Source organism: Scyliorhinus torazame, chromosome X (assembly GCF_047496885.1).
Source record: "Scyliorhinus torazame isolate Kashiwa2021f chromosome X, sScyTor2.1, whole genome shotgun sequence".
Lineage (NCBI taxonomy): Eukaryota > Metazoa > Chordata > Chondrichthyes > Carcharhiniformes > Scyliorhinidae > Scyliorhinus > Scyliorhinus torazame.
In genome coordinates, this window is record NC_092738.1 from 26730941 (window position 1) to 26757376 (window position 26436).

Here is a 26436-nt window from a genome sequence, read left to right on the forward strand (position 1 = left end):
ATTGACAAGTCGGTCACACAACTTCGTGTAATTGACATGGCATTCACACACCTTGGCGTAATTGACAAGATATTATCACACCTTTCTGTAATTGACAGGACAGTAACACACCTTGGTGTAATTGACAAGACAGTAACACACCTTGGTTAATTGAGAAGACATGAACACTCCTTGGTGTAATTGACAAGACATTAACACACCCCGGTGTAATTGGCAAGACAGTAACACACATTGTTGTAATTGACAAGACAGTAAGACACCTTGGTGTAATTGACAAGACAGTAACACACATTGTTGTAATTGACAAGACAGTAACACACATTGTTGTAATTGACAAGACAGTAAGACACCTTGGTGTAATTGACAAGACAGTAACACACCTTGCTGTAATTGACAAGACAGTAAGACACCTTGGTGTAATTGACAAGACAGTAACACACCTTGCTGTAATTGACAAGACAGTAACACACCTTGGTGTAATTGACAAGATAGTAACACACGTTGGCGTGATTGACAAGACAGTAACGCACCTTGGTATAATTGACAAGATAGTAACACGGCTTGGTGAAATTGGCAAGTCATTAACACACCTTGCTGTAATTGACAAGACAGTAAAACACCTTGCTGGAATTGACAAGATAGGCATACACCTTGGTGTAATTGTTAAGACAGTAACACACTTTGGTGTAATTGACAAGACAGTGGCACACCTTGGTGTAATTTTAAAGACATTAAAACACCTTACTGTAATTGACAAGCTAGTAATATACATTGGTGTAATTGGCAAGACCTTAACACTCCTTGCTGTAATTGGCAAGACATTAACACACCTTGGAGTAATTGACAAGGCATTAACACACCTTAGTGTTATTGACAAGATAGTAACACACCTTTGTGTAATTAACAAGACAGTAACACACCTTGGTGTAATTGACAAGACAGTAACACACCTTGGTTAATTGAGAAGACATGAACACTCCTTGGTGTAATTGACAAGACATTAACACACATTGGTGTAATTGACAAGACAGTAACACACCTTGGTGTAATTGACAAGACAGTAACACACCTTGATGTAATTGACAAGACATTAACATTCCTTTGTATAATTGACAAGACAGGAGCACAGCTTGGTGTAATTGACAAGACAGTAACACACCTTGGTGTAATTGACAAGGCAGTAACACACCTTGGTGTAATTGACAAGGCAGTAACTGACCTTGGTGGCACAGAAAGAAAGTAATTTTGACTATCGAGCACCTTTCACTGCCTGAGGACACTTTCCAGCCAATGGAATACATTTGCATTGTGGTCACTGTTGTAATGTAGGAACGACCAATTTGGACATAGCAGCAGCAATGAGAGGTCGGCACGGTGGCACAGTGGTTCGCAGTGCTGACTCGCAGTGCCTGGCGCCAGGGTTCAATTCTTACCTCGGGTGACTGTGTGTGAAGTCTGCACGCTCTCCCTGTGTCTGTGGATTTCCTCTGGGTGCTCCGGTTTACTCCCACAGTCCAAAGATGTGCAGGTTAAGTGGATTGGCCATGCTAAATTGCCCTTAGTGTTCAAAGTTTCGATGGGGTTACGGGAATAGGGCAAGGGCCTAGGTAGGGTGCTCTTTCAGAGGGCTGGTACAGACTCAATGGGTCGAATGGTATTCTTCATTGGATTCTAAGAGATAAATGACCTGTGTATCTTTCAGTGATGTCAATGGAGGAGAAATGTTGGTGGAACATCAGGAGACCCTGATACAAGTGGTCCTAGATCTGGCCCTGTATAATGAGACAGGATTGATTAATGATCTCATAGTTAGGGATCCTCTCGGAAGGAGCAATCACAATATGGTGGAATTTAAAATACAGATGGTGGGTGAGAAGGTAAAATCAAACACTCGTGTTTTGTGCTTAAACAAAGGAGATTACAATGGGATGAGAGAAGAGCTAGCTAAGGTAGGCTGGGAGCAAAGACTTTATTGTGAAATAGTTGAGGAACAGTGGAGAACCTTCCAAGCGATTTTTCACAGTGCTCAGCAAAGGTTTAACCCAACAAAAAGGAAGTACGGTAGAAAGAGGGAAAATCGACCGTGGATATCTAAGGAAATAAGGGAGACTATCAAATTGAAGGAAAAAGCATACAAAGTGGCAAAGAATAGTGGGAGACTCGAGGACTGGGAAATATTTAGGGGGCAACAGAAAGCTACTGAAAAAGCTATAAAGAAGAGTAAGATAGATTATGAGAGTAAACTTGCTCAGAATATAAGAACAGATAGTAAAAGTTTCTACAAATATATGAAACAAAAAAGAGTGGCTGAGGTAAATATTGGTCCTTTAGAGGATGAGAAGGGAGATTTAAATAATGGGAGATGAGGAAATGGCTGAGGAACTGAACAGGTTTTTTGGGTCGGTCTTCACAGTGGAAGACACAAATAACATGCCAGTGACTGATGGAAATGAGGCTATGACAGGTGAGGACCTTGAGATGATTGTTATCACTAAGGAGGTAGTGATGGGCAAGCTAATGGGGCTAAAGGTAGACAAGTCTCCTGGACCTGATGGAATGCATCCCAGACTGCTAAAAGAGATGGCTAGGGAAATTGCAAATGCACCAGTGATAATTTACCAAAATTCACTAGACTCTGGAGTGCTCCCGGCGGATTGGAAATTGGCAAACGTGACACCACTGTTTAAAAAAGGAGGTAGGCAGAAAGCGGGTAATTATAGGCCAGTGAGCTTAACTTCGGTAGTAGGGAAGATGCTGGAATCTATCATCAAGGAAGAAATAGCGAGGCATCTGGATGGAAATTGTCCCATTGGGCAGACGCAGCATGGGTTCATAAAGGGCAGGTCGTGCCTAACTAATTTAGTGAAATTTTTTGAGGACATTACCAGTGTGGTAGATAACGGGGAGCCAATGGATGTGGTATATCTGGATTTCCAGAAAGCTTTTGACAAGGTGCCACACAAAAGGTTGCTGCATAAGATAAAGATGCATGGCATTAAGAGTAAAGTAGTAGCATGGATAGAGGATTGGTTAATTAATAGAAAGCAAAGAGTGGGGATTAATGGGTGTTTCTCTGGTTGGCAATCAATAGCTAGTGGTGTCCTTCAGGGATCAGTGTTGGGCCCACAATTGTTCACAATTTACATTGATGATTTGGAGTTGGGGACCAAGTGCAATGTGTCCAAGTTTGCAGACGACACTAAGATGAGTGGTGAAGCAAAAAGTGCAGAGGATACCTGAAGTCTGCAGAGGGATTTGGATAGGCTAAGTGAATGGGCTAGGGTCTGGCAGATGGAATACACTGTTGACAAATGTGAGGTTATCCATTTTGGTAGGAATAACAGCAAAAGGGATTATTATTTAAATGATAAAATATTAAAACATGCTGCTGTGCAGAGAGACCTGGGTGTGCTAGTGCATGAGTCGCAAAAAGTTGGTTTACAGGTGATTAAGAAGGCAATTGGCGAAGGTCATCGGTGGAGGGAGAAGCGGAGATAGTGACAGCCATGGACGCGGAGAAGGCCTTTGATCGAGTAGAGTGGGAGTATCTCTGGGAAGTGCTGAGGAGGTTTGGGTTCGGGGGAGGGTTTATCAGTTGGGTTAAGCTCCTGTATAAAGCCCCGGTGGCGAGTGTGGTCACGAACCGGCGGAGGTCGGAGTATTTCCGGCTGTATCGAGGGACGAGGCAGGGGTGCCCCCTGTCCCCTCTGCTGTTCACATTAGCAATTGAACCTTTGGCCATGGCGTTAAGGGAGTCAGGGAAATGGAAGGGGGTGGTTCGAGGGGGAGAGGAACATCGAGTGTCGCTGTACGCAGACGACCTGTTGCTGTACGTGGCGGATCCAGTGGAGGGGATGGTTGAGGTAATGCAGATCCTACGGGAGTTTGGAGACTTTTCGGGCGAAAAGCTCAATGTGGGAAAGAGTGAGCTCTTTGTGATCCATCCGGGGGACCAGGGAAGAGGGATAGACGACCTACCGTTGAGGAGGGCGGAAAGGAGCTTTCGATACTTGGGGATTCAGGTAGCTAGGGGGCACTGCACCAACTTAATTTGATGCGGTTGGTGGAACAGATGGAGGAGGATTTTAAAAGGTGGGACATGTTGCCACTCTCGCTGGTGGGTAGGGTACAGTCGGTTAAAATGGTGGTCCTCTCGAGATTTCTTTTTGTGTTCCAATGCCTCCCAATTGTGACTACTAAGGCCTTCTTTAAGAGGGTAAGCAGGGGCATTATGGGATTTGTGTGGGCGAGCAAGACCCCGCGGGTAAGGAGGGGGTTCTTGGAGCGTAGCAGAGATAGAGGAGGGTTGGCGTTGCCGAATTTGGATGGTTACTATTGGGCAGCCAACGTGGCAACGATCCGTAAGTGGGTGATGGAGGGAGAGGGGGCGGCGTGGAAGAGGATGGAGATGGCGTCCTGCAAAGGAAAGAGCCTGGGGACGCTGGTGACGGCACCGCTGCCGCTCTCGCCGACAAGGTATACCACAAGCCCGGTGGTGGCGGCAACGCTAAAGATCTGGGGGCAGTGGAGACGGCACACGGGTGCGACGGGAGCCTCGGTGTGGTCCCCGATCAGAGACAACCATCGGTTTCTCCCAGGAAGGATGGATAGGGGGTTTCGGAGCTGGCATTGGGCAGGGATTAGAAGAATGGGGGACCTGTTCATTGACGGGACGTTTGCGAGCTTAGGGGCACTGAAGGAGAGGTTTGGGCTACCCCCGGGAAATGCTTTCAGGTACATGCAAGTGAGGGCGTTTGTGAGGCGGCAGGTGAGGGAATTTCCGCTACTCCCGGCACAGGGGATTCAAGACAGGGTGATTTCGGGCGCATGTGTCGGAGAGGGCAAGGTGACGGCGATATACCAGGAGATGAAAGAAGAGGGGGAGGCTCTGGTAGAGGAGCTGAAGGGTAAATGGGAGGAGGAGTTGGGGGAGGAGATTGAGGAGGGTCTGTGGGCTGATGCCCTAAGTAGGGTTAATTCCTCTTCCTCGTGTGCCAGGCTTAGCCTGATACAATTTAAGGTGGTTCATAGAGCGCATATGACGGGGGCGAGGCTGAGCAGGTTCTTTGGGGTGGAGGACAGATGTGGGAGGTGCTCAGGAAGTCCGGCGAACCATGTCCATATGTTTTGGTCATGCCCGGCACTGGAGGGGTTCTGGAGAGGAGTGGCGGGGGCAATATCTCAGGTGGTGAAAGTCCGGGTCAAGCCAAGCTGGGGGCTAGCAATATTTGGAGTAGTGGACGAGCCGGGAGTGCAGGAGACGAAAGAGGCCGGAATTCTGGCCTTTGCGTCCCTAGTAGCCCGGCGAAGGATCTTGTTAATGTGGAAGGAGGCGAAGCCCCCCAGCGTGGAGGCCTGGATTAATGATATGGCTGGGTTCATAAAGTTGGAGAGGATAAAGTTTGCCTTGAGAGGGTCTGCGCAGGGGTTTTACAGGCGGTGGCAACCGTTCCTGGACCATCTCGCGGAGCGTTAGATGAAGGTCGGACAGCAGCAGCAGCAACACTGGGGGGGGGGGGGGGGGGCATCGTTCGTGGGGGTGGGGGTGGGGGAGGGGAGGGAGGGGGGGAAGGGGGGTTCCTCTGGGGGGCATTTGAGCAAGAAAACACATGAATGATCCGGAAACTGACATGTACGGGAAGAATCCAATGTACAAAGTTCTGTATCTTATTGACTTGCCATGTTCATGTCTTGCCACACAAGTTCTCTTTCCTTTCTTTGTTACGGGGCGGTGGGGGGCAGGGGGGGGGGGGGGGGGGGGTGTTTGTTTGTAAGGTGGAAAATTCTTAATAAAAACATATTTTTTTTAAAAAGAAGGCAAATGGAGTTTTGTCCTTCATTGCTAGAGGGATGGAGTTTAAGACTAGGGAGGTTATGCTGCAATTGTATAAGGTGTTAGTGAGGCCACACCTGGAGTATTGTGTTCAGTTTTGGTCTCCTTACCTGAGAAAGGACGTACTGGCGCTGGAGGGTGTGCAGAGGAGATTCACTAGGTTAATCCCAGAGCTGAAGGGGTTGGAATTCGAGGAGAGGTTGAGTAGACTGGGACTGTACTCGTTGGAATTTAGAAGGATGAGGGGGGATCTTATCGAAACATATAAGATTATGAAGGGAATAGATAGGATAGATGCGGGCAGGTTGTTTCCACTGGCGGGTGAAAGCAGAACTAGGGGGCATAGCCTCAAAATAAGGGGAAGTAGATTTAGGACGGAGTGGAGGAGGAACTTCTTCACCCAAAGGGTTGTGAATCTATGGAATTCCTTGCCCAGTGAAGCAGACGAGGCTCCTTCATTAAATGTTTTTAAGATAAAGATAGATAGTTTTTTGAAGAATAACGGGATTAAGGGTTATGGTGTTCGGGCCGGAAAGTGGAGCTGAGTCCACAAAAGATCAGCCATGATCTCATTGAATGGTGGAGCAGGCTCGAGGGGCCAGATGGCCTACTCCTGCTCCTAGTTCATATGTTCTTATGATTGACAAGACATTAACACACCTTGGTGGCACAAAAAGAAAGTACTCCTGACTATACAGCATCTTTCAACGCTTGACGACACTCCAAAGTCCCACACCTGCGTATACCTAAAGGACCCCCCCCCCCCCCTCCCGCTCTTCCCATTCCCGAACCCTCGCATCCAATCTCGCCGGCTCAAACACATGATTCTCTCGAAACGGCATCAACTGCGACCCCGTCCCTAACTTACAGTGCTGCCAAAATTGCCTCTATCTCTTCAGTTTCGCCACCACCACCGGACTACCCGAGTATTGAAGCCGGTTGATTTTGAAGTCCTTTGCACCGGCCTTTGATGGCGTGCATCGCCAACAGTACATCAGTCCCTCAGTGCTGCACTGCAGGAGCAGACCTTCTCTACTCTGCTCTGGTTTCACATGTGTGTGTGATAGGAGCAAAACGGAAAGTGAGGTCTCAGGCGATCGATTAGCTGGGAGTTTCAAAAAAGATATTTTTAATGTCAGAATCTTTTATATTGATTCGTTTATGGGGTGTGGGGGGTCGCTGGCTAGGTCAGCATTTGTTGCCCATCCCAGTTGCCCTTCAGAAGGTGGTGGTGAGCTACCTTCTTGAACCACGTCAGTCCCTGAGGTGTAGGTACACCCACAGTGCTGTTAGGGAGGGAGTGCCGGGATTTTGACCCAGTGACAGTAAAGGAACGGCCGATATATTTCCAAGCCAGGATGGTGAGTGACTTGGAGGGGAACCTCCAGGTGGTGGGGTTCCCAGGTATCTGCTGCCCTTGTCCTTCTAGATGGTAGTGGTCGTGAGTTTGGAAGAATTCACATGGCGACCATCCCTTGGGTTTTCATTGAAGCTGTTTGAGCAGAGAGCGAAACCATAAGCAGCTCAGGGGACTTTCCAGCTCTCTAACTTTGTAGTCAGGGAGAAATTAGAGAGAATGCAGAGAGATACATTTTTAATGACGGGGCACATTCAAATTATTTGCCTCGGACAGTTAGTTGTTCCTTGGTAGCTCAGCGAGCAACCTGGGGCCTCCATTTTCACCCACCCACCCAGCCCAGCGCATGTTCATCTGCAGTTACTAACACTGCTGAAAACAGCCCCTTTCCAACCAGCAAACCCCCATCACTGAGATAACGTGGAGGTCGAAGCGGGATTGAATAAACTGGGATTTGATTGCAAGATGCTCTGGAACTACTGCCTATCTCTTCATGTTGGTGTTGGTGAGGCCACACCTGGAGGATTGTGTGCAGTTTTGGTCTCCTTATCTGAGGAAGGATGTTCTTGCTATGGAGGGAGTGCAGCGAAGGTTTACCAGGCTGGATCCTGGGATGGCGCGACTGTCATATGAGGAGAGACTATATCGTTTAGGATTATATTCATTGGAATTTAGAAGAGTGAGAGGGGATCTCCGAAGGCGGGATCAGGGCATTGAACTTGATGAGCAGCCATGATCATAATGAATGGCGGAGCAGGCTCGAAGGGCCGAATGGCCTCTTCCTGCTTCTATTTTCTCTGTTTCTATGTATGTAAACAGCTCTCAGGTTGGGCAGCATTTTTTGTTGCTTTAAGAACATCTATTTCTTGGGCAATTAGGTTGAAGCAAGTGATCTGCCACCGGGCGAGTTAAACCATGAAGGGTGGCCCCGTTGCGGAGGGGGATGGGCTGGGAAATGCGGCGAGCAATTCAAAGGTCTGCTGACTACGGCGGGAGCGGAAAATTCCGCCGGCGCCAAAACCCCACCCGAAATGCGCAATGAGTTATTCAGCGGCTGAGCTGCAGTGGTGATAAACTATGTCTGTCCCTTCCATGCCACGGAAACCTCCTCCCTGCCCAGAAGGGGCAATCCTACGGTCAGTTGGAGGTGAATTGCTGTATCCGTAAGGAAGATGTAATTGGCAGATGTCCTCAAACCTACCAGCTCCAGGTCAGAAAAAACTGACATTAAATGGCTGGAAAATGCTTATTAAGCATGTGAACTATGGAAGGGTTGGATGAAACGGTGTCCCTTTGAGTATTCAATGGTCCACTGCTGGCAGGGGTTCTCCTGTAGAATTCAGTTGCCATGCAAGTTGTTTGTGTTGTTTTGTGAAGTGTGATTGCCCAAAGCTGCAGAGATTCTGATTTTGTTATTTTGCTTTTGCTTTGATGTTTTATTCTACATTATAAATGAGCAAACGTGCCACTGTGCGACACAGAGTTGTGACTGACACGGGGGGAGTTGAGAGGAGTGAAGGTGTTACAGTGCTGACCACCTGGGAGAACTGGCGCAATGTGGAGTTGAGGCAAAGGTTGGGACACTAAGAATTTGAGTTGTCAACGGGAAAGGAATGTGTCGATTGGCTCTTGGAAATAAATGAGAGAAAATTAAATGGAAGAAAATGGACTGTCCAGAAAGCAGACTGTCAAAGAGTGTGGGAATCTGGAAAATGGTTTGAATTAAAACAAACACAGTGCACATTGGAGCTTCAGAAAGATATGGAGCAAAAATGAAAGCGCGCGCAAGGACGCATAAAGCATCTTAAAGAAAGCACACAGCGGAATAATGAAACAGCCAGCACATTGGCCCAAGATAAAGCAGCAAATCAGAATAGAGCACACACTTGATGTGGAAACAAAAACTATCTGCAGAGAGAAATCAGCGCAAAATAGAGCTTGAAATGAAATGAGCTGCAAACGTGCGCACCATGAATGTTCAAAAAAGAGTAAGGTGTTCACAATAGAGATTAAACAATGGGTAACGCGGTCACAATGGAGACTAAACATGGAATAAGGTATTCACAATAAAGATTCAACAAGGAGTAAAGAGCTCACAATAGAGGTTAAACAAGGAGTAAAGAGCTCACAATGGAGAATAAACAAGGAGTAAAGAGCTCACGGTAGAGATTAAACAACGAGTGAAGAGTTCATAATACAGATTAAACAAGGAGTAAAGAGTTCACAGTAGAGATTAAACGAGGAGTAAATAGTTTACAATAGTGATTAAACAAGGAGTAAAGAGTTCACAATAGAGATTAAATAAGGAGTAAATAGTTCACAATAGTGATTAAACGAGGAGTAAAGAGTTCACAATAGAGATTAAACAAGGAGCAAAGAGTTCACAATAGAGATTAAACAAGGAGCAAAGAGTTCACAATAGAGATTAAATAAGGAGTAAATAGTTCACAATAGAGATTAAACAAGGAGCAAAGAGTTCACAATAGAGATTAAACAAGGAGTAAAGAGTTCACAAAAGAGATTAAACAAGGAGTAAAGAGTTCAGAATAGAGATTAAACAAAGAGTAAAGAGCTCACAGCACAGAATAATAAAGGAGTAGAGTTCACAATAGAGATTAAACAAGGAGTAAAGAGCTCACAATAGAGATTAAACAAGGAGTAAAGAGTTCAGAATAGAGATTAAACAAGGAGTAAAGAGCTCACAATAGAGATTAATCAAGGAGTAAAGAGTTCACAATAGAGATTAAACAAGGAGTAAAGAGTTCACAATAGAGATTAAACAAGGAGTAAAGAGTTCCGAATAGAGATTAAACAAGGGGTAAAGAGGTCCGAATAGAGATTAAACAAGGAGTAATGAGTTCACAGCACAGATTAATAAAGGAGTAAAGACTTCACAATAGGGATTAAACAAGGAGTAAAGGGTTCAGAATAGAGATTACACAAGGAATAAAGGGTTCACAATAGAGATTTAAAAAGTAGTAAAAAGTCCAAAATGGCAATGAATCAAAGAGTTACCAATGGAATATTGGGATTAATGTAAGAAATTAGTATATACATATTGTATGATATGTATCTGACGCACTAAGATTTTAACAGGCTGATTTAGGGTATGTATGAATTGGCTGTAGAAACATTTTTTTTAAATCCTGGTTAGAAAGAAAGCCAGACTTTGTGGCTGCGGAAAGTGCAATTAATATGCTGTTAAAATGAGATCCTCCTTCTTTCCAACCTGTATATATTTACAGAGGGCAAATGGGTTTTTGTTATAGTTTCTGGGGATTTGCTGGGGAATAGAGATATTAACTTAAGCAAGTTGGTCATGGGATTTGAGTGGAATGGGGATGGTGCAATTAATGTGTGGAGCCAGGTCTGCAGCAGGTATAGATTAGTTTAGTTTTGGTTTAGACTGTCAGCTGCCAACAGCTTCTGAGGAAGGCTGTCAGAGATTCAGCATTAATCTGACAGGATCTCTCTCTCTCTCTCTTCAAGCAGCCACTCACAGGATCTCTCTATCCAAAAATTGGCAAGCAATCCTATGTTTGCTAACTCTATTTAAAAGTGGTTTATGACCTGTGATGGTTTTTGCTTGATTGGAGATTTTTTTTAAGATATTGGTTCGACATTAAAGTGTTTACTTTGATTGTTAAGCATTGTTTAACTGGTAATTGTAAACTATGTTTCTGTGATGTTAAGGCAGTTTAACACTGTGTTAACAATAACGTTTGTTTTAATACACCATAGCCCTATTTGTGTTTGGAATCACTCCTGAAATGAAGTATGATTTCCTCACAGTTTTATAAATTGAAAAAAAGTGATTGGGATTCCTGTCTGGTAAACTTGTAAATGTTGGGGTCGGGTCTGTCATCGTCAAAGTATAGTCAAGGAGTAAAGAGTTCAGAATAGAGATTAAACGGGGAGTAAAGAGTTCACAGTAGAGATTAAACAAGGAGCAAAGAGTTCAGAATAGAGATTAAACAAGGAGTATAGAGTTCAGAATAGAGATTAAACAGAGAGTAAATAGTTCAGAATAGAGATTAAACAAGGAGTAAAGAGTTCAGAATAGAGATTAAACGGGGAGTAAAGAGTTCACAATAGAGATCAAACAAGGAGTATAAAGAGTTCAGAATAGAGATTAAACAAGGAGTAAAGAGTTCAGAATAGAGATTAAACAAGGAGTAAAGAGTTCAGAATAGAGATTAAACAAGGAGTAAAGAGTTTAGAATAGAGATTAAACAAGGAGTAAAAAGTTCAGAATAGAGATTGAGAAAGGAGCAAAGTGCTCACAATACAGATTTAAAAAGGAGCAAAGAGTTCAGAATAGAGATTAAACAAGGAGTTAAAAAGTTCAGAATAGAGATTGAGAAAAGAGCAAAGTGTTCACAATACAGATTTAAAAAGGAGCAAAGAGTTCACAATAGAGATTAAACAAGGAGTAAAAAGTTCAGAATAGAGAGTAAACAAGGAGTAAACAGTTCACAATAGAGATTGAACAAGGAGTAAAGAGTTCACAATACAGATTAAGAAAGGACCAAAGAGTTCAGAATAGAGATTAAACAAGGAGCAAAGAGTTCAGAATAGAGATTAAACAAGGAGTAAAGGGTTCACAATAGAGATTAAACAGGAAGCAAATAGTTCACAATAAAGTTTAAACAAGGAGTAAAGAGTTCACAATAGAGATTGAACAAGGAGTAAAGAGTTCACAATAGAGATTAAACAAGGAGCTAAGAGTTCACAATAGAGATTAAACAAGGAGCTAAGAGTTCATAATAGAGATTAAACAAGGAGTAAAGAGTTCACAACAGAGATTAAACAAGTAGTAAAGAGTTCACAATAGAGATTAAAGAAGGAGTAAAGACTCACAGAAGTGATTAATCAAAGAGTAAAGTGTTCAGAATAGACATTAAACAGGGAGTAGAGATATCATAATGGAGATTAATCAAGGAGTAAAGAGCTCACAATAGACATTAAAGGGGAGTAAAGACTTCACAATAGAGATTGGTCAAGGAGTAAAGACTTCACAATAGAGATTGAACAAGGAGTAAAGACTTCACAATAGAGATTAATCAATGAGTAAAGACTTCATAATAGGGATCAAACAAGTAGTAAAGAGTTCACAATGGATATTAAACAGGGAGTAAAGTGTTCACAATAGATATTGAACAAGGAATAAAGGGTTCATAATATAGATTAAACAGGGATCCCGGGAGCACAGTGGTTAGCACTGCTGCCTCACAGCGCCAGGGATCCAGGTTAAACAAGCGCCGGCCTTATGCGGCGTTTGCACGTTCTCCCCGTGTCTGCTTGGGTTTCCTCCGGGTGCTCCAGTTTCCTCCTAAAAGTCACGAAACACTTCCTTGTTAGGTAATTTGGACATTGTGAATTCTCCCTCTGTGTACCTGAACAGGCGCCGGAATGTGGCGACTAGGGGCTTTTCACAGTAACTTCATTGCAGTGTTAATGTAAGCCTGCTTGTGACAATAAAGATTATTATTTTAAAAAATCAAGTGTGATGCTAATATGGGGAAAGGTTTGAAATCCAGAGGATGGTGGGCAGGATGCTCCATTTGGGAGCACAAATCAGGAAGCGATTCCCAATCCGTAGCGTTGCAAATGTATCCATGCTGAGGATTGTGTGGGATTCTGTAGGGAATCCTGCATTAGGTCGCCATTTTGAGCAGGAAGCCCGATCGCGAGGCCCTGCGTCTGGGCCCCCACAATGCAATTCAGCACCACCCTGGGATTTTCTGGCAGTATCCAGATTTAAAGTGAGAGAGCAGACTTCAAAGGCAAATCAAACATCTGATGTCTTTTTAATACAGTCTGGGAATCGAGAGTTAAAGCAAATTGTGAACAGTTTGTACCGCAGTTAAGACCAAGGAATTCTAAAATGGGTTGGTGTAAAACCCTGGACTAGATTATCTGTTAAAAGTGGAGTGGAAGCTTTGTTTAAAATAGTCATTTGTAAAAGTTGGACTGGAATTTGGAATGCAAACCGTTCAGAGAAAGCATTATTATGTGAGAAGATTTTAAAGCGTGTTTTTGGGAGCGGAGTTTGGAAACTCTCATGTGACAATCATCTGGGGGATTTTGAGGAGAAGATCACAGACACTAACTTGGGTTCAGAGCGGAGTGCATGTATTTGACCACAGCCAATCTGTGTGCTTAAAGAAGCCTTGCGTTGATGAGACCGTTGTAGCTTACCAGCTTACTTGTCCCGTACCAGCCTCCCCAAACAGGCGCCGGAATGTGGCGACTAGGGGCTTTTCACAGTAACTTCATTGAAGCCTACTTGTGACAATAAGCAATTTTCATTTCATTTTCATTTTCATTGAGAAGCATTTTGTAATACGTGTCAACCTTAAAATCTGTCTGTATTTGTTAAACGAAGGGGGGAGTAAAGGGGTTTTGTATAATAATCCAACTTTTCACATTAAATAAATGTTTTATTCTTGTTGTAAAAATTAATTGACAAGGGCGGCATGTGGCGCAGTGGATAGCACTGGGACTGCGGAGCTGAGGACCCGGGTTCGAATCCCGGCCCTGGGTCACTGCCCGTGTGGAGTTTGCACATTCTCCCCGCGTCTGCGTGGGTTTCGTCCCCACAACCCAAAGATGTGCAGGGTAGGTGGATTGGCCACGCTAAATTGCCCCTTAATTGGAAAAGAAAAATAATTGGCTACTCTAAATTTAAAAAATGTCTGTTCCTCCATATTTTATGAAGAAAACGTAAGTTTTCTGGATTTCTAAGTCAGGGTTCCATTCTGGGCTCTCCCCATCCAATAATAACATCAACTGGGATTGCAACACAAGGCAGGCCTTCTTGTTGGGAGTTAAAATAGCTATTGGTGCTGTGTCTGGGGTCTAAATAACAGCTATCCGTGCGTAGGTTTAATCATCTCCTGATATACAGTTTTCCCTTTTAATCTTCCCTTATCTGAGCTAACTTCTCCATATAGCAAACATCATTTCTTTAGTCAAGCTTTAAGAGTGTAGATGTAAAGTACGTGCACTTTATGACCTTCCGTGGCTGCACCCTCGCCAGTGGGTTTGCCGGCGGTGTGAGGTGGTTACAATGGGAAATCCCATAGACAAGCGGCAGGAAGGCAAAATCCTGCTGCCATCAAACGGCGCGCCACCAAGAACCACACAGCTGGGGAACGTGAGAATCCAGCCCCTTGTCTGCATTTTGAACCTTTAACAGTTTATTCATGCTCTGATCCCCATTGTTTTTTTTTAAATATATTTATGAAAGTTTTTTAACACAATTTTTCTGCCTTACAAACAATAACCCCCCCCCACCCTCGTAACAAAAAAAAACCGAGAAATCGTGCAGAGCAAGATATATACATGGCAAAATGATATATTTACACAGCTTTGTACACTGGCCCTCACCCGTACGTGCCAGTTTCCCCAATCCTTCATGTTATCTCTTGCCCATCCACCCTCCCAGGTAGTCCCCCCTTCCCCCCCCCTCCCAGGACGTCCCCGTCCCCCCAAGGTTGCTGCTGCTGCTGACCGACCTTCCTCTAACGCTCCGCGAGATAGTCTAGGAACGGTTGCCACCGCCTGTAGGACCCCTGCGCAGACCCTCTCAAGGCGAACTTAATCCTCTCCAGCTTAATGAACCCAGCCATATCATTTATCCAGGCCTCCAGGCTGGGGGGCTTCGCCTCCTTCCACATTAGCAAGATCCTTCGCCGGGCTACTAGGGACGCAAAGGCCAGAATGCCGGCCTCTTTCGTCTCCTGCACTCCCGGTTCGTCCACTACTCCAAATATTGCTAGCCCCCAGCTTGGCTTGACCCGGACTTTCACCACCTGAGATATTGCTCCCGCCACTCCTCTCCAGAACCCCTCCACTGCCGGGCATGACCAAAACATATGGACATGGTTCGCCGGGCTCCCTGAACACCTTCCACATCTGTCCTCTACCCCAAAGAACCTGCTCAACCTCGCCCCCGTCAAGTGTGCTCTGTGCTGATCCCCATTGTTACCAGCTTGCCTTAGGTAAACATCTGTTTGCAGTGTGTTGCTAGGCTCATCAATTGGCCAGCCAGTGGGATATAGAATCCATGGTGTCTCTACAGTGCTGAAGGAGGCCATTCAGCCCATCGAGTCTACACTGACCCTCTGAAAGTGTATTGTGTTCCCAAGCAGACTGCGGCCAGGGACACGTTTTAGACCCGCTACCAGACCTGCCAAATGTGTGCGCACGCTTGATGGGCGGAAAATTCCGGCCAGGGAGAAACCATTCCCACTTGTGAAAGTGAGCGGCGTGGTAGCACAGTGGTTAGCACTGTTGCTTCACAGCTCCAGGGTCCCAGGTTCGATTCCGGCTTGGGTCACTGTCTGTGCGGAGTCTGCATGTCCTCCCCGTGTGTGCGTGGGTTTCCTCCGGGTGCTCCATTTCCTCCCACAAGTCCAAAGATGTGCAGGTTTGGTGGATTGGCCATGATAAATTGTCCTTGGCGTCCAAACAAAAAGGTTAGATGGCATTACTGAGTCACGGGGATAGGGTGGGCTTAAGTAGGGTGTTCTTGCCAGGGGCCGGTGCAGACTCGATTGGCCGAATGGCCTCATTCTGCACTGAATTGAGAACGAGAGGGTTGTCTTGTTGGAGTCACAGGACCCACACCAGGGCCTGTCACACCCTGGTGCGGAGCATTGCTGGGGAGGACGGGAAGAGGGCGGGCACTGTGATCAGGGAGCATGCGGGCTGGGGTATCCAACGTGCCCCCTCAGGGTGACGGCCCCTGTGGAGCTGCCTGAGCAAGCTTCTGACCTGTAAAAAAAAAATAGCAGTGGAACAACTGTGTCTGGGCAGTGCAACCGTACACCGACCTCAGTCCCCAGACACATTGTTAATTTAGAACAAAGAACAAAGAACAAAGAAATGTACAGCACAGGAACAGGCCCTTCGGCCCTCCAAGCCCGTGCCGACCATGCTGCCCAACTAAACTACAATCTTCTACACTTCCTGGGTCCGTATCCCTCTATTCCCGTCCTATTCATGTATTTGTCAAGATGCCCCTTAAATGTCACTATCGTCCCTGCTTCCACCACCTCCTCCGGCAGCGAGTTCCAGGCACCCACTACCCTCTGCGTAAAAAACTTACCTCGTACATCTGCTCTAACGCTTGCCCCTCTCACCTTAAACCTATGCCCCCTAGTAATTGACCCCTCTACCCCGGGGAAAAGCCTCTGACTATCCACTCTGTCTATGCCCCTCATAATTTTGTAGACCTCTATCAAGTCGCCCCTCAACCTCCTTCGTTCCAGTGAGAACAAACCGAGTTTATTCAACCGCTCCTCATAGCTAATGCCCTCCATACCAGGCAACATTCTGGTAAATCTCTTCTGCACCCTCTCTTATCATAGAATTTACAGTGCAGAAGGATGCCATTCGGCCCATCGAGTCTGCACCAGCTCTTGGAAAGAGCACCCTACCCAAGGTCAACACCTCCACCCTATCCCCATAACCCAGTAACCCCACCCAACACTAAGGCCAATCCACCTAACCTGCATATCTTTGGACTGTGGGAGGAAACCGGAGCACCCGGAGGAAACCCACGCACACACGGGGAGGATGTGCAGACTCCGCACAGACAGTGACCCAAGCCGGAATCGAACCTGGGACCCTGGAGCTGTGAAGCAATTGTGCTAACCACCATGCTACCGTGCTGCCCATAAAGCCTCCACATCCTTCTGGTAGTGTGGCGACCAGAATTGAACACGATATTCCAAGTGTGGCCTAACTAAGGTTCTATGCAGCTACAACATGACTTGCCAATTCTTATACTGAATGCCCCGGCCAATGAAGGCAAGCATGCCGTATGCCTTCTTGACTACCTTCTCCACCTGTGTTGCCCCTTTCAGTGACCTGTGGACCTGTACACCTAGATCTCTCTGACTTTCAATACTCTTGAGGGTTCTACCATTCACTGTATATTCCCTACCTGCATTAGACCTTCCAAAATGCATTACCTCACATTTGTCCGGATTAAACTCCATCTGCCATCTCTCCGCCCAAGTCTCCAAACAATCTAAATCCTGCTGTATCCTCTGACAGTCCTCATCGCTATCCGCAATTCCACCAACCTTTGTGTCGTCTGCAAACGTACTAATCAGACCAGTTACATTTTCCTCCAAATCATTTATATATACTACAAACAGCAAAGGTCCCAGCACTGATCCCTGTGGAACACCACTGGTCACAGCCCTCCAATTAGAAAAGCATCCTTCCATTGCTACTCTCTGCCTTCTATGACCTAGCCAGTTCTGTATCCACCTTGCCAGCTCACCCCTGATCCCGTGTGACTTCACCTTTTGTACTAGTCTACCATGAGGGACCTTGTCAAAGGCCTTACTGAAGTCCACATAGACAACATCCACTGCCCTACCTGCATCAATCATCTTAGTGACCTCCTCGAAAAACTCTATCAAGTTAGTGAGACATGACCTCCCCTTCACAAAACCATGCTGCCTCTCACTAATCCGTCCATTTGCTTCCAAATGGGAGTAGATCCTGTCTCGAAGAATTCTCTCCAGTAATTTCCCTACCACTGAAGTAAGGCTCACCGGCCTGTAGTTCCCTGGATTATCCTTGCTACCCTTCTTAAACAGAGGAACAACATTGGCTATTCTCCAGTCCTCCGGGACATCCCCTGAAGACAGTGAGGATCCAAAGATTTCTGTCAAGGCCTCAGCAATTTCCTCTCCAGCCTCCTTCAGTATTCTGGTGTAGATCCCATCAGGCCCTGGGGACTTATCTACCTTAATATTTTTTAAGACACCCAACACCTCGTCTTTTTGGATCTCAATGTGACCCAGGCTATCTACACACCCTTCTCCAGACTCAACATCTACCAATTCCTTCTCTTTGGTGAATACTGATGCAAAGTATTCATTTAGTACCCCGTCCATTTCCTCTGGCTCCACACATAGATTCCCTTGCCTATCCTTCAGTGGGCCAACCCTTTCCCTGGCTACCCTCTTGCTTTTTATGTACGTGTAAAAAGCCTTGGGATTTTCCTTAACCCTATTTGCCAATGACTTTTCGTGACCCCTTCTAGCCCTCCTGACTCCTTGCTTAAGTTCCTTCCTACTTTCCTTATATTCCACACAGGCTTCGTCTGTTCCCAGCCTTTTAGCCCTGACAAATGCCTCCTTTTTCTTTTTGACGAGGCCTACAATATCTCTCGTTATCCAAGGTTCCCGAAAAGTGCCGTATTTATCCTTCTTCCTCACAGGAACATGCCGGTCCTGAATTCCTTTCAACTGACACTTGAAAGCCTCCCACATGCCAGATGTTGATTTGCCCTCAAACATCCGCCCCCAATCCATGTTCTTCAGTTCCCGCCTAATATTGTTATAATTAGCCTTCCCCCAATTTAGCACATTCATCCTAGGACCACTCTTATCCTTGTCCACCAGTACTTTAAAACTTACTGAATTGTGGTCACTGTTCCCGAAATGCTCCCCTACTGAAACATCTACCACCTGGCCGGGCTCATTCCCCAATACCAGGTCCAGTGCCGCCCCTTCCCTAGTTGGACTGTCTACATATTGTTTTAAGAAGCCCTCCTGGATGCTCCTTACAAACTCCGCCTCGTCTAAGCCCCTGGCACTAAGTGAGTCCCAGTCAATATTGGGGAAGTTGAAGTCTCCCATCACCACAACCCTGTTGTTTTTACTCTTTTCCAAAATCTGTCTACCTATCTGCTCCTCTATCTCCCGCTGGCTGTTGGGAGGCCTGTAGTAAACCCCCAACATTGTGACTGCATCCTTCTTATTTAATTTGAGCCCTGGCTTTTATTCAGGTCTGGATAAAGATTGAGGCTAAAACCTAAAGACCACCTGGCCAATCAGGCCACCAGCCAAACATAAAGGCAGACGGACCATGTAAAATCTGACTTATTGATTGCCGGTGGGCGTGCTCCCGCACACATGCCCATCGTCGGAAATATCGCACAAGGGCACCATGACGCCGGGACACCCACCCATCTTCTTGCACGTGTTTCCGGGAACTTTGTCTGTCGAATTCTGGCCCCTATCTACTCTGTCCAGGACCCTCACGGATTTGAATACCTCTATCAGACCTCCTCCCAGCCTTCATTTCTCCTCGAACAATGGCCTCAACACCTCCAGACTCTCTTCGTAACTCTCGTCCCTGGAACCATTCCCGTGAATCCTTTCTGCACTCACTCCAATACCTTCACAGCAGAGTCCAGAACTGGCCGCAATACGCCAGCCACGGTCGAACGAATGTCTTGTACAAGTTCAACCTAACCCCCTCGTTCTTGTAGTCTCTGTTCTTCCTTAGGTAGAAATGATTTGGGGTATTTTATTTTATACATTCATTCAGCTGTAATTTTGATATTGATGTCAAAACACAATCTCAGGGAAACAAATTGTTCCCTATAGTGGACGGACAGTGACAAGAACAAGTATTGCACCATTATTCAAGTTTGGCGAGAGGTTCTGAATAAAAATTCTAATTTAAACATGTTTATTTAAGCAAAGCTTTTGGCAACATTGCATACATATGTGGTAATAGAAGGGAAAATGCTGATATCCTGACGTCTATTCCTCCAGCTACACAACAGAAAGGCATGGTCTAAACAGATGGACAATAGAGGGGCTACTCCTCCATGCTATTTATTTATTTATGCAAGTGTGGGATGTGAAGGCATTCCTTAATGTTATTTATTATCATGCAGCGCATTAGCCTTTATTTATTTTCCAGGAACCAGTTATTTTATGGGAAATTTCTTTCCAAATTCTGGGAATATCATACAAACATCTTTCCAAATTCTCCCAGTATTTATCTGCTCCCCAATGTACATTTGCATCCCACATCTAACATCAGATTTACTATCAGCAGGGTGGCAGACTCGATGGACCGAATGGCCTCCTTCTGCGCTGTAGGAATTCTATGGTTCTATGATCTCATTGAATGGCAGAGCAGACTCGATCAGCTGAATCGGCTTGTGTTCTATGTTCTATCGGTAAGGGAATAGTGTAGTTGGGCTTTAGAGTGGTTTCACAGGTCGGCGCAACATCGAGGGCCGAAGGGCCTGTACTGCGCTGTAATGTTCTATGAATGGCCTGCCTCTGCTCCTATGTCTTGTGGGCTTCCGATCTTATAAAGAAACACCATTGACCATCTTGCGTACCCCTGTCCCATTTCGAAGAGATCGAACAATTCTTTTTTTTTTTCAACACATTTTATTCAAACTTGTAGCAAAGTAAGTTACAGCAAATAAACAGCCCGGGAAACATTCTTCCCAACAATCAACTATACGGTTTGTACAGATTTTTCTCCTTTTTCACCGCCCCCCCGCCCCCCGCCCCCCACGACGGTCAGCTCCTCAAACACGGTCACAAACATCCCCCACCTTTTCTCAAACTCCCCTGCTGAGCCCCTTAACTCATACTTTATCTTCTCTAACCGCAGGAAGTCATACAGGTCACCCAACCATGCTGCTACCCCCGGTGGCGATGCCGACCGCCACTCCAGCAAAATTCATCGCCGTGCAATCAGAGAGGCGAAGGCCAAGACATCGGCCTTCCTCCTCTCCATGAGCTCCGGCTTCTCTGAAACCCCAAATATCGCCACCAAAGGGTCCAGCAATTCTAGCTACACCGCGTCTGGTGATACAGATGTGCAGGTTATGTGGATTGGCCACGCTAAATTTCCCCTAGGTGGGGTTGCGGGGAGAGGATAGGGGTTTGGGCCTAGGTAGGGTGCTCTTTCAGAGGGCCGGTGCAGCCTCGATGGACCAAATGGCCTCCTTCTGCACTGTAGGGATTCTAAATTGTTATCTCAGTCAGTTATGTTGTTTGGTGGAGCACTGACACGGGACTTTGAGGTGCGACTTTTCTGCGGCCAATGAGAAATGAGCAAGTTGAAAATTAAGCAAGTGTCCTAATTTAAACCTATGTGAGAGTTCCCTTGCCAACCAATCAGCATTCTCTTCCCATGCAGTATAAATTGTGTCACTGGTATTCTTGCAAAGTGGCCTGATGAGTGCAAGGTGAGAAGTTTTGACATGCCTCTTTTTCCGCAATACCCAGGTTCTCCAACTATTAAAGCCAAACGAATTGAAATCACTCAACGTAATTACTTTATACTCTTCTTAAGCCACCATTTACCCTCTGCCCTCAGGAGAACGCAAACAGCTTGACAAAACATAGCACCATTAGCACCGAAAACTGGTGGAGACAAAGTACCCACCTGATTGGTGAATTGATTTTAGAACTATCTCCGAGAATGTACCCCTACACAGCTCTGCCTCTGTCCCTCTCCCTGAGGCCTGTGCCACTAGTTCAGCTACATTCCTCAAGAACCATTCTTGACTGGGCCTGAATGAAGAGGCTGGACCATGCAGCAGACACCCAGGCCGGATTTTCCAGGCCTTCCTGCCGGGGGATCTTCCAGTCCTGCTGAAGGTGACTCCCTACAGTGGGACGAGCAGTCCTCACAAAACGGTGTACAGATCGGTGGGATTGGAAAACCCTGCTGGCAGCCAATGACAAGCCACCTCCCCCACTAGAAAACACATGGTTGGGGGGGGCGGGGGGCGGAATCCCACCCTGGACAGACATCCCTGAAAGCAACTGGTGTTCGAAGGCTAAATCTCGATTTTCCGATTGAACAAACATTTCTCCCACAGGGAACCTCATGAGCATACATCATTGCGCAGTTCTCAGAATACTTACCTTGGCCCAAATAGAATTGATGACTTTAACATAAATGCAATCAAAATTCTCTGGACAGGCAGATTGCTGTCGAGATTTTATAGTGGAGTATTAAGAGGGATAACGCATATTTGTGAGCCATTGAGGTGATTAAACTGAAGCCGTTGAACACTGGGGAAGTATCAGCAGTAAGATGCTAAATATGAAGCCCATTCATAAAAAGGGTGACTATGTGAGTGCAGGTTTTCAAGCCTGACTTCACCGCACTCTGTCAAATTGTGGAACCGGTTGTTATGAAGAAATGTGATTAGCCATACCAGAATAATTCCGTGAACAGCCATCAACATAGAGTCCCTGATGATTCGGCAAAACCTGACATTCTAAGTGAACTGTGGACAGTTCTGTGGCGTAGCCGAGTCAAGTGTCACTTCAAAAAAAACAAATCTAAAGTTCCACGTGAGGGGGCTCGCAATTCTCCGACCGTTGCGATTCAGCGCACCCGGCGGTGTGGGGTGGCTTCAAAGGGAAATCCCATTCACAAGTGGCGGGAGCGTCGAATCCCGCCGCTAGCGAGCGACGGCGCCCGAGAAACACACGGCTGGGGGACCGGCGAATCAAGCCCGTTACCGTCAGCGTAAAGCTGTGATCTGGCGTGATTTTCCGTTTCGTGGCGGCCCCTTATTGGCCGGCGGAGGGATTTCCAGTGCCGCCGCTGTCAACGAGGATTCCTGTCGTTCCCACCCTCCACCGCCAGGTCGTGGCGGCAGGGTGGGGGTGGGGAGTGGGGGGGGGGGAGGGAGGGAGAGTCCTCCGTGGGCGGGGTTGGAAGACCCCACCGGCGTAAAGTTCGGAACCGGCGGTAAATGGCTTTGGGATTCCAGCGAAAGGCGCCATGTAAATGCAAACTTTTTTTTTAAAGTATGAGAGTATGATTCCATCCAGACATAATATTGAAGTGTTCATTTGTGTGTTTTGTGTATATTTGAGAGAAATGCAATGGCCGAGGCGGCAGTGTCTCCTCCGTCTCACTAAACCGAGTGATCGTGCGCTCACAGCAGCTCAGACTAGCTCTGCAGTACTGATGCTGGATCAATGCTTGCCAATAAGCAACATGTTTTGCGATACTGATTAATATTTGTCAATTTCACAGACAGTCCATGCCGAGATGAGACAGGAGTGTAAATGTCATGGAATGTCTGGCTCATGCACAGTTAAGACCTGTTGGATGCGACTCCCCACCTTTCGGACAGTGGGCAATGTGCTGAAGGAGCGCTTCGATGGAGCCTCCCGAGTGATCTACGGCAACAAGGGCAGCAACCGCGCTTCCCGGGCCGATAAGCGCCACCTGGAGCCCGAGGACCCGGCTCACAAGCCGCACGCCCCCCAGGACCTGGTCTACTTCGAGAGGTCGCCCAACTTCTGCACGGTGAACAGTAAAGTCGGCACTGCAGGTACCACAGGCCGAGCCTGCAATAACACCTCCCTGGGGCTGGATGGCTGTGACTTGCTGTGCTGCGGGCGTGGCTTCCAAACCCTGGCTGAGAGGGTCACCGAGAGGTGTCACTGTACTTTCCACTGGTGCTGTCACGTCAGTTGCTTAAACTGCACAACCACACAAACGTTGCACGAGTGCCTCTGAAGGTGAGCGAGAACCTTCTCCTGGGGGTGGTGGGGTGGGGTGGGGGGGGGGGGGGGGGGGGTGGGGGGGGGTCATAGTTTGGGGCGGCTAAGTGAACAAGGGAGAACTCTGTCATGGGGTATCTGGGGAGTGTGTGTGTGCGGTGGGGGAGGGAGGAGATGGGCATGGGAGGCATCCCATAATGACAAAGTAATGGTGTGACAAAGTTTTACAGGAAGCAGAGAGACCCACAGATGGGAGGGGGGGGGGGGCGCTCTAAGATCAAGCGCCCGATAATAATAATAATCGCTTATTGTCACAAGTAGGCTTCAAATGAAGTTACTGTGAAAAGCCCCTAGTCGCCACATTCCGGCGCCTGTTCAGGGAGGCCGGTACAGGAATCAAGGCCAAGATGAGGTGCGACGCCTGTTCTTGTCAGCTTGGATCTTATGTGTCTCTCTTGTAGAGACCATGAATTGGCTTCAATTCGAATTTGAATTGGTTTTTGGGGCAAGCAATGAGATGGATTAAGGGTTTGCCCCGTCCACTCTGCGCATTGGCTTCGTAACGTTCAGGATGGGAGAAAACATGAAAAGGGTCCCTAATACGAGAATGTGCAAGTTGAGCAAGAACTTTGCACCCAGCTATGTGAAGACCTACTTGGTATTCTTCACAAGAATATGAGGGACAGGAGATTCATTTTTTTTAAATGAGTTTTCTGAAGGACAAAACACTGATCTCTCAGGGAGCTGGGGTGCCAGACACTCCTACATCTTGCCTCAGAAGGAAAACATATCATTAAACGCATCATTTCTTTGGAAATGTGTCCCGCATTTTCCGAAGAGTGAAGCACCTCTTTCGATTCCAAATAATCAAACACATTTTCAAGGGGTCGAAGGCCCTGCTTGTGTTTTTTTGTCCAAAAATGGTTCTCTGCTACTTCAGTCGGGGCCCAAATGGCTGAATCCATAGAATTCTCAGCACAGAAGGAGGCCATTCAGCCCATCGAGTCTGCACCGACCCTCTGAAAGCGCACCCCAGCCAGGCCCACTCCCCCACCTTAACCACGTAACTCCACCTAACCTACACATCTTTGGACTGTGGGAGGAAACCGGAGCACTCGGAGGAAACCCACGCAGTCACGGGGAGAACGTGCAAAGAATACAACAATTGTCACAACATGTACTATAATTGAACGATGGCGGGGCGGCCTTGCTCCTGTGCTCAGATGTTTTGTAGAACAAGAGAGGGAGGAGACAGTTCCAGTACGCCACTTACCTTTTGGAAAGACCCAGTTTGAGGTGTCTAGAAATGGCCAAAATAAATGGAAGCGTGGACACCAAAACGTCTGATTTTTAAAATGGAAAACCATGGGGCGATTGTAATCTGGTTACTTAACAAAGGTTGATGTGGGGGAGGGTGTTAGACACACATCAGTGATCTGGGACACAAATTGCATCCATTTGAGAAGTCTTCACCCCCACCCACCCGACTATCTGCTTGAACTCACTTGCAATCTGCCACCAACCAGCGCAGTTGATCAGCATTTTACAATGTCAGTTTCAACAAAACCTTTTGTTGCCGTAAACTCCTCGAAACATTGAAGAGTGATGACCTGACGGAGTTTGATTATTACAGCGTCAAATGAATTTCTCCCCCACAAAACAAATCAGATTGTCAATCCAGCGGCTCGGAATAGCCTGATTTTGAAACTGAAAGTGGCCTTTAGAAATATACCGAACCGTTCGCTAGTGATATTGGGCACCGTAGTCAGTTTCGTGGTAGATTCTTCTTTCCTTTTTTTTTTAGTTCTATCCAAAAACGTTTCAAATGTGCCTATTTGCGGGCCAAAACAACCAAATGAATTAACCTCCACGATATGGTTCACTCAGTCAAGGGCCTTTCGTTGCCAAGTCTGTGGAGGTGGCGATGATTTGTGCAGTCGCGCGCAAAAAGGTGGGCGCTGAATGCAATTTGCTCTTCAAACCTCCGCAGTCTTGAGAGCAAGCTACACCGATTTGTGGCAAATGGGCGCCAAGCGAACGGGCAGTACAGCTGAGTGGAAACTCTGGGAACCTTAAAACGGATGTGAGCACTGTACAACGGTGGGGGTAGGGGGGTAACAGTTTACATATAGAAGAACTGTGTGCACAGAAGAACATTGTGGAATATGGAGGAGAGTATACAGTAGTGACCGGCAACCTAGGCCAGTGAGTAGGCCGCATGAGTGACCCTCCTTCATCTCAGTGGGCCACAAGATTGAAATCAGGATTGTTCACTAATCCATGAATAAGATTAAATACATTTAATACAGGCCAAATATTCCATAACATGTTATAGAAAATGCTCAATCATTTATAGATTAATAGAACTCTCATCGACTTCAAATGGTAAAAACAATAGAAATATTGACACCTTGGACACAGGGCTCTCACCCTCAATGTTGTGAGCAATTGCGGGGCGGCACGTGGCGCAGTGGTTAGCACTGGGACTGCGGCACCGAGGACCCGGGTTCGAATCCCGGCCCTGGGTCACTGTCCGTGTGGAGTTTGCACATTCTCCCCGCGTCTGCGTGGGTTTCACCCCCACAAGCCAAAGATGGGCAGGGTAGGTGGATTGGCCACGCTAAATTGCCCCTTAATTGGAAAAATAAAAATAATTGGGTACTCTAAATTAAAAAAAATAATGTGAGCAATCAGCACACACCTCACTTCACTTGTCCTCGCTTTACGTGTGAATCACTTCACTCACACCGGGAGGAAAAGAACTACACGGGCGGAAATCAGCGGAATGTGACGACCCTGCGCGTGGGTAACGGTCAACAAAATGTGGCCCCCGGGCTTGCTCACCACTGGTATATAGGCACAACATACAATGCAAGTCCTACAGACACAAAGGTACTGCATTATGAGGAGCACAGCGCACAGCC

General features: G+C 46.5%; 1 protein-coding gene across 1 annotated transcript in view; it reads left to right on the plus strand.

The window, feature by feature from the left end:
- LOC140405431 (protein Wnt-1-like) overlaps nt 1–23543 on the plus strand; it is a 324469-nt gene extending 300926 nt beyond the window's left edge. The window contains exon 4 of the mRNA XM_072493833.1: nt 23040–23543. Coding sequence (XP_072349934.1) covers nt 23040–23528 — 489 coding nt within the window. The 3' untranslated portion in view covers nt 23529–23543. The remainder of the gene's footprint in view (nt 1–23039) is intronic.
- Nucleotides 23544–26436: the final 2893 nt, after the last annotated feature.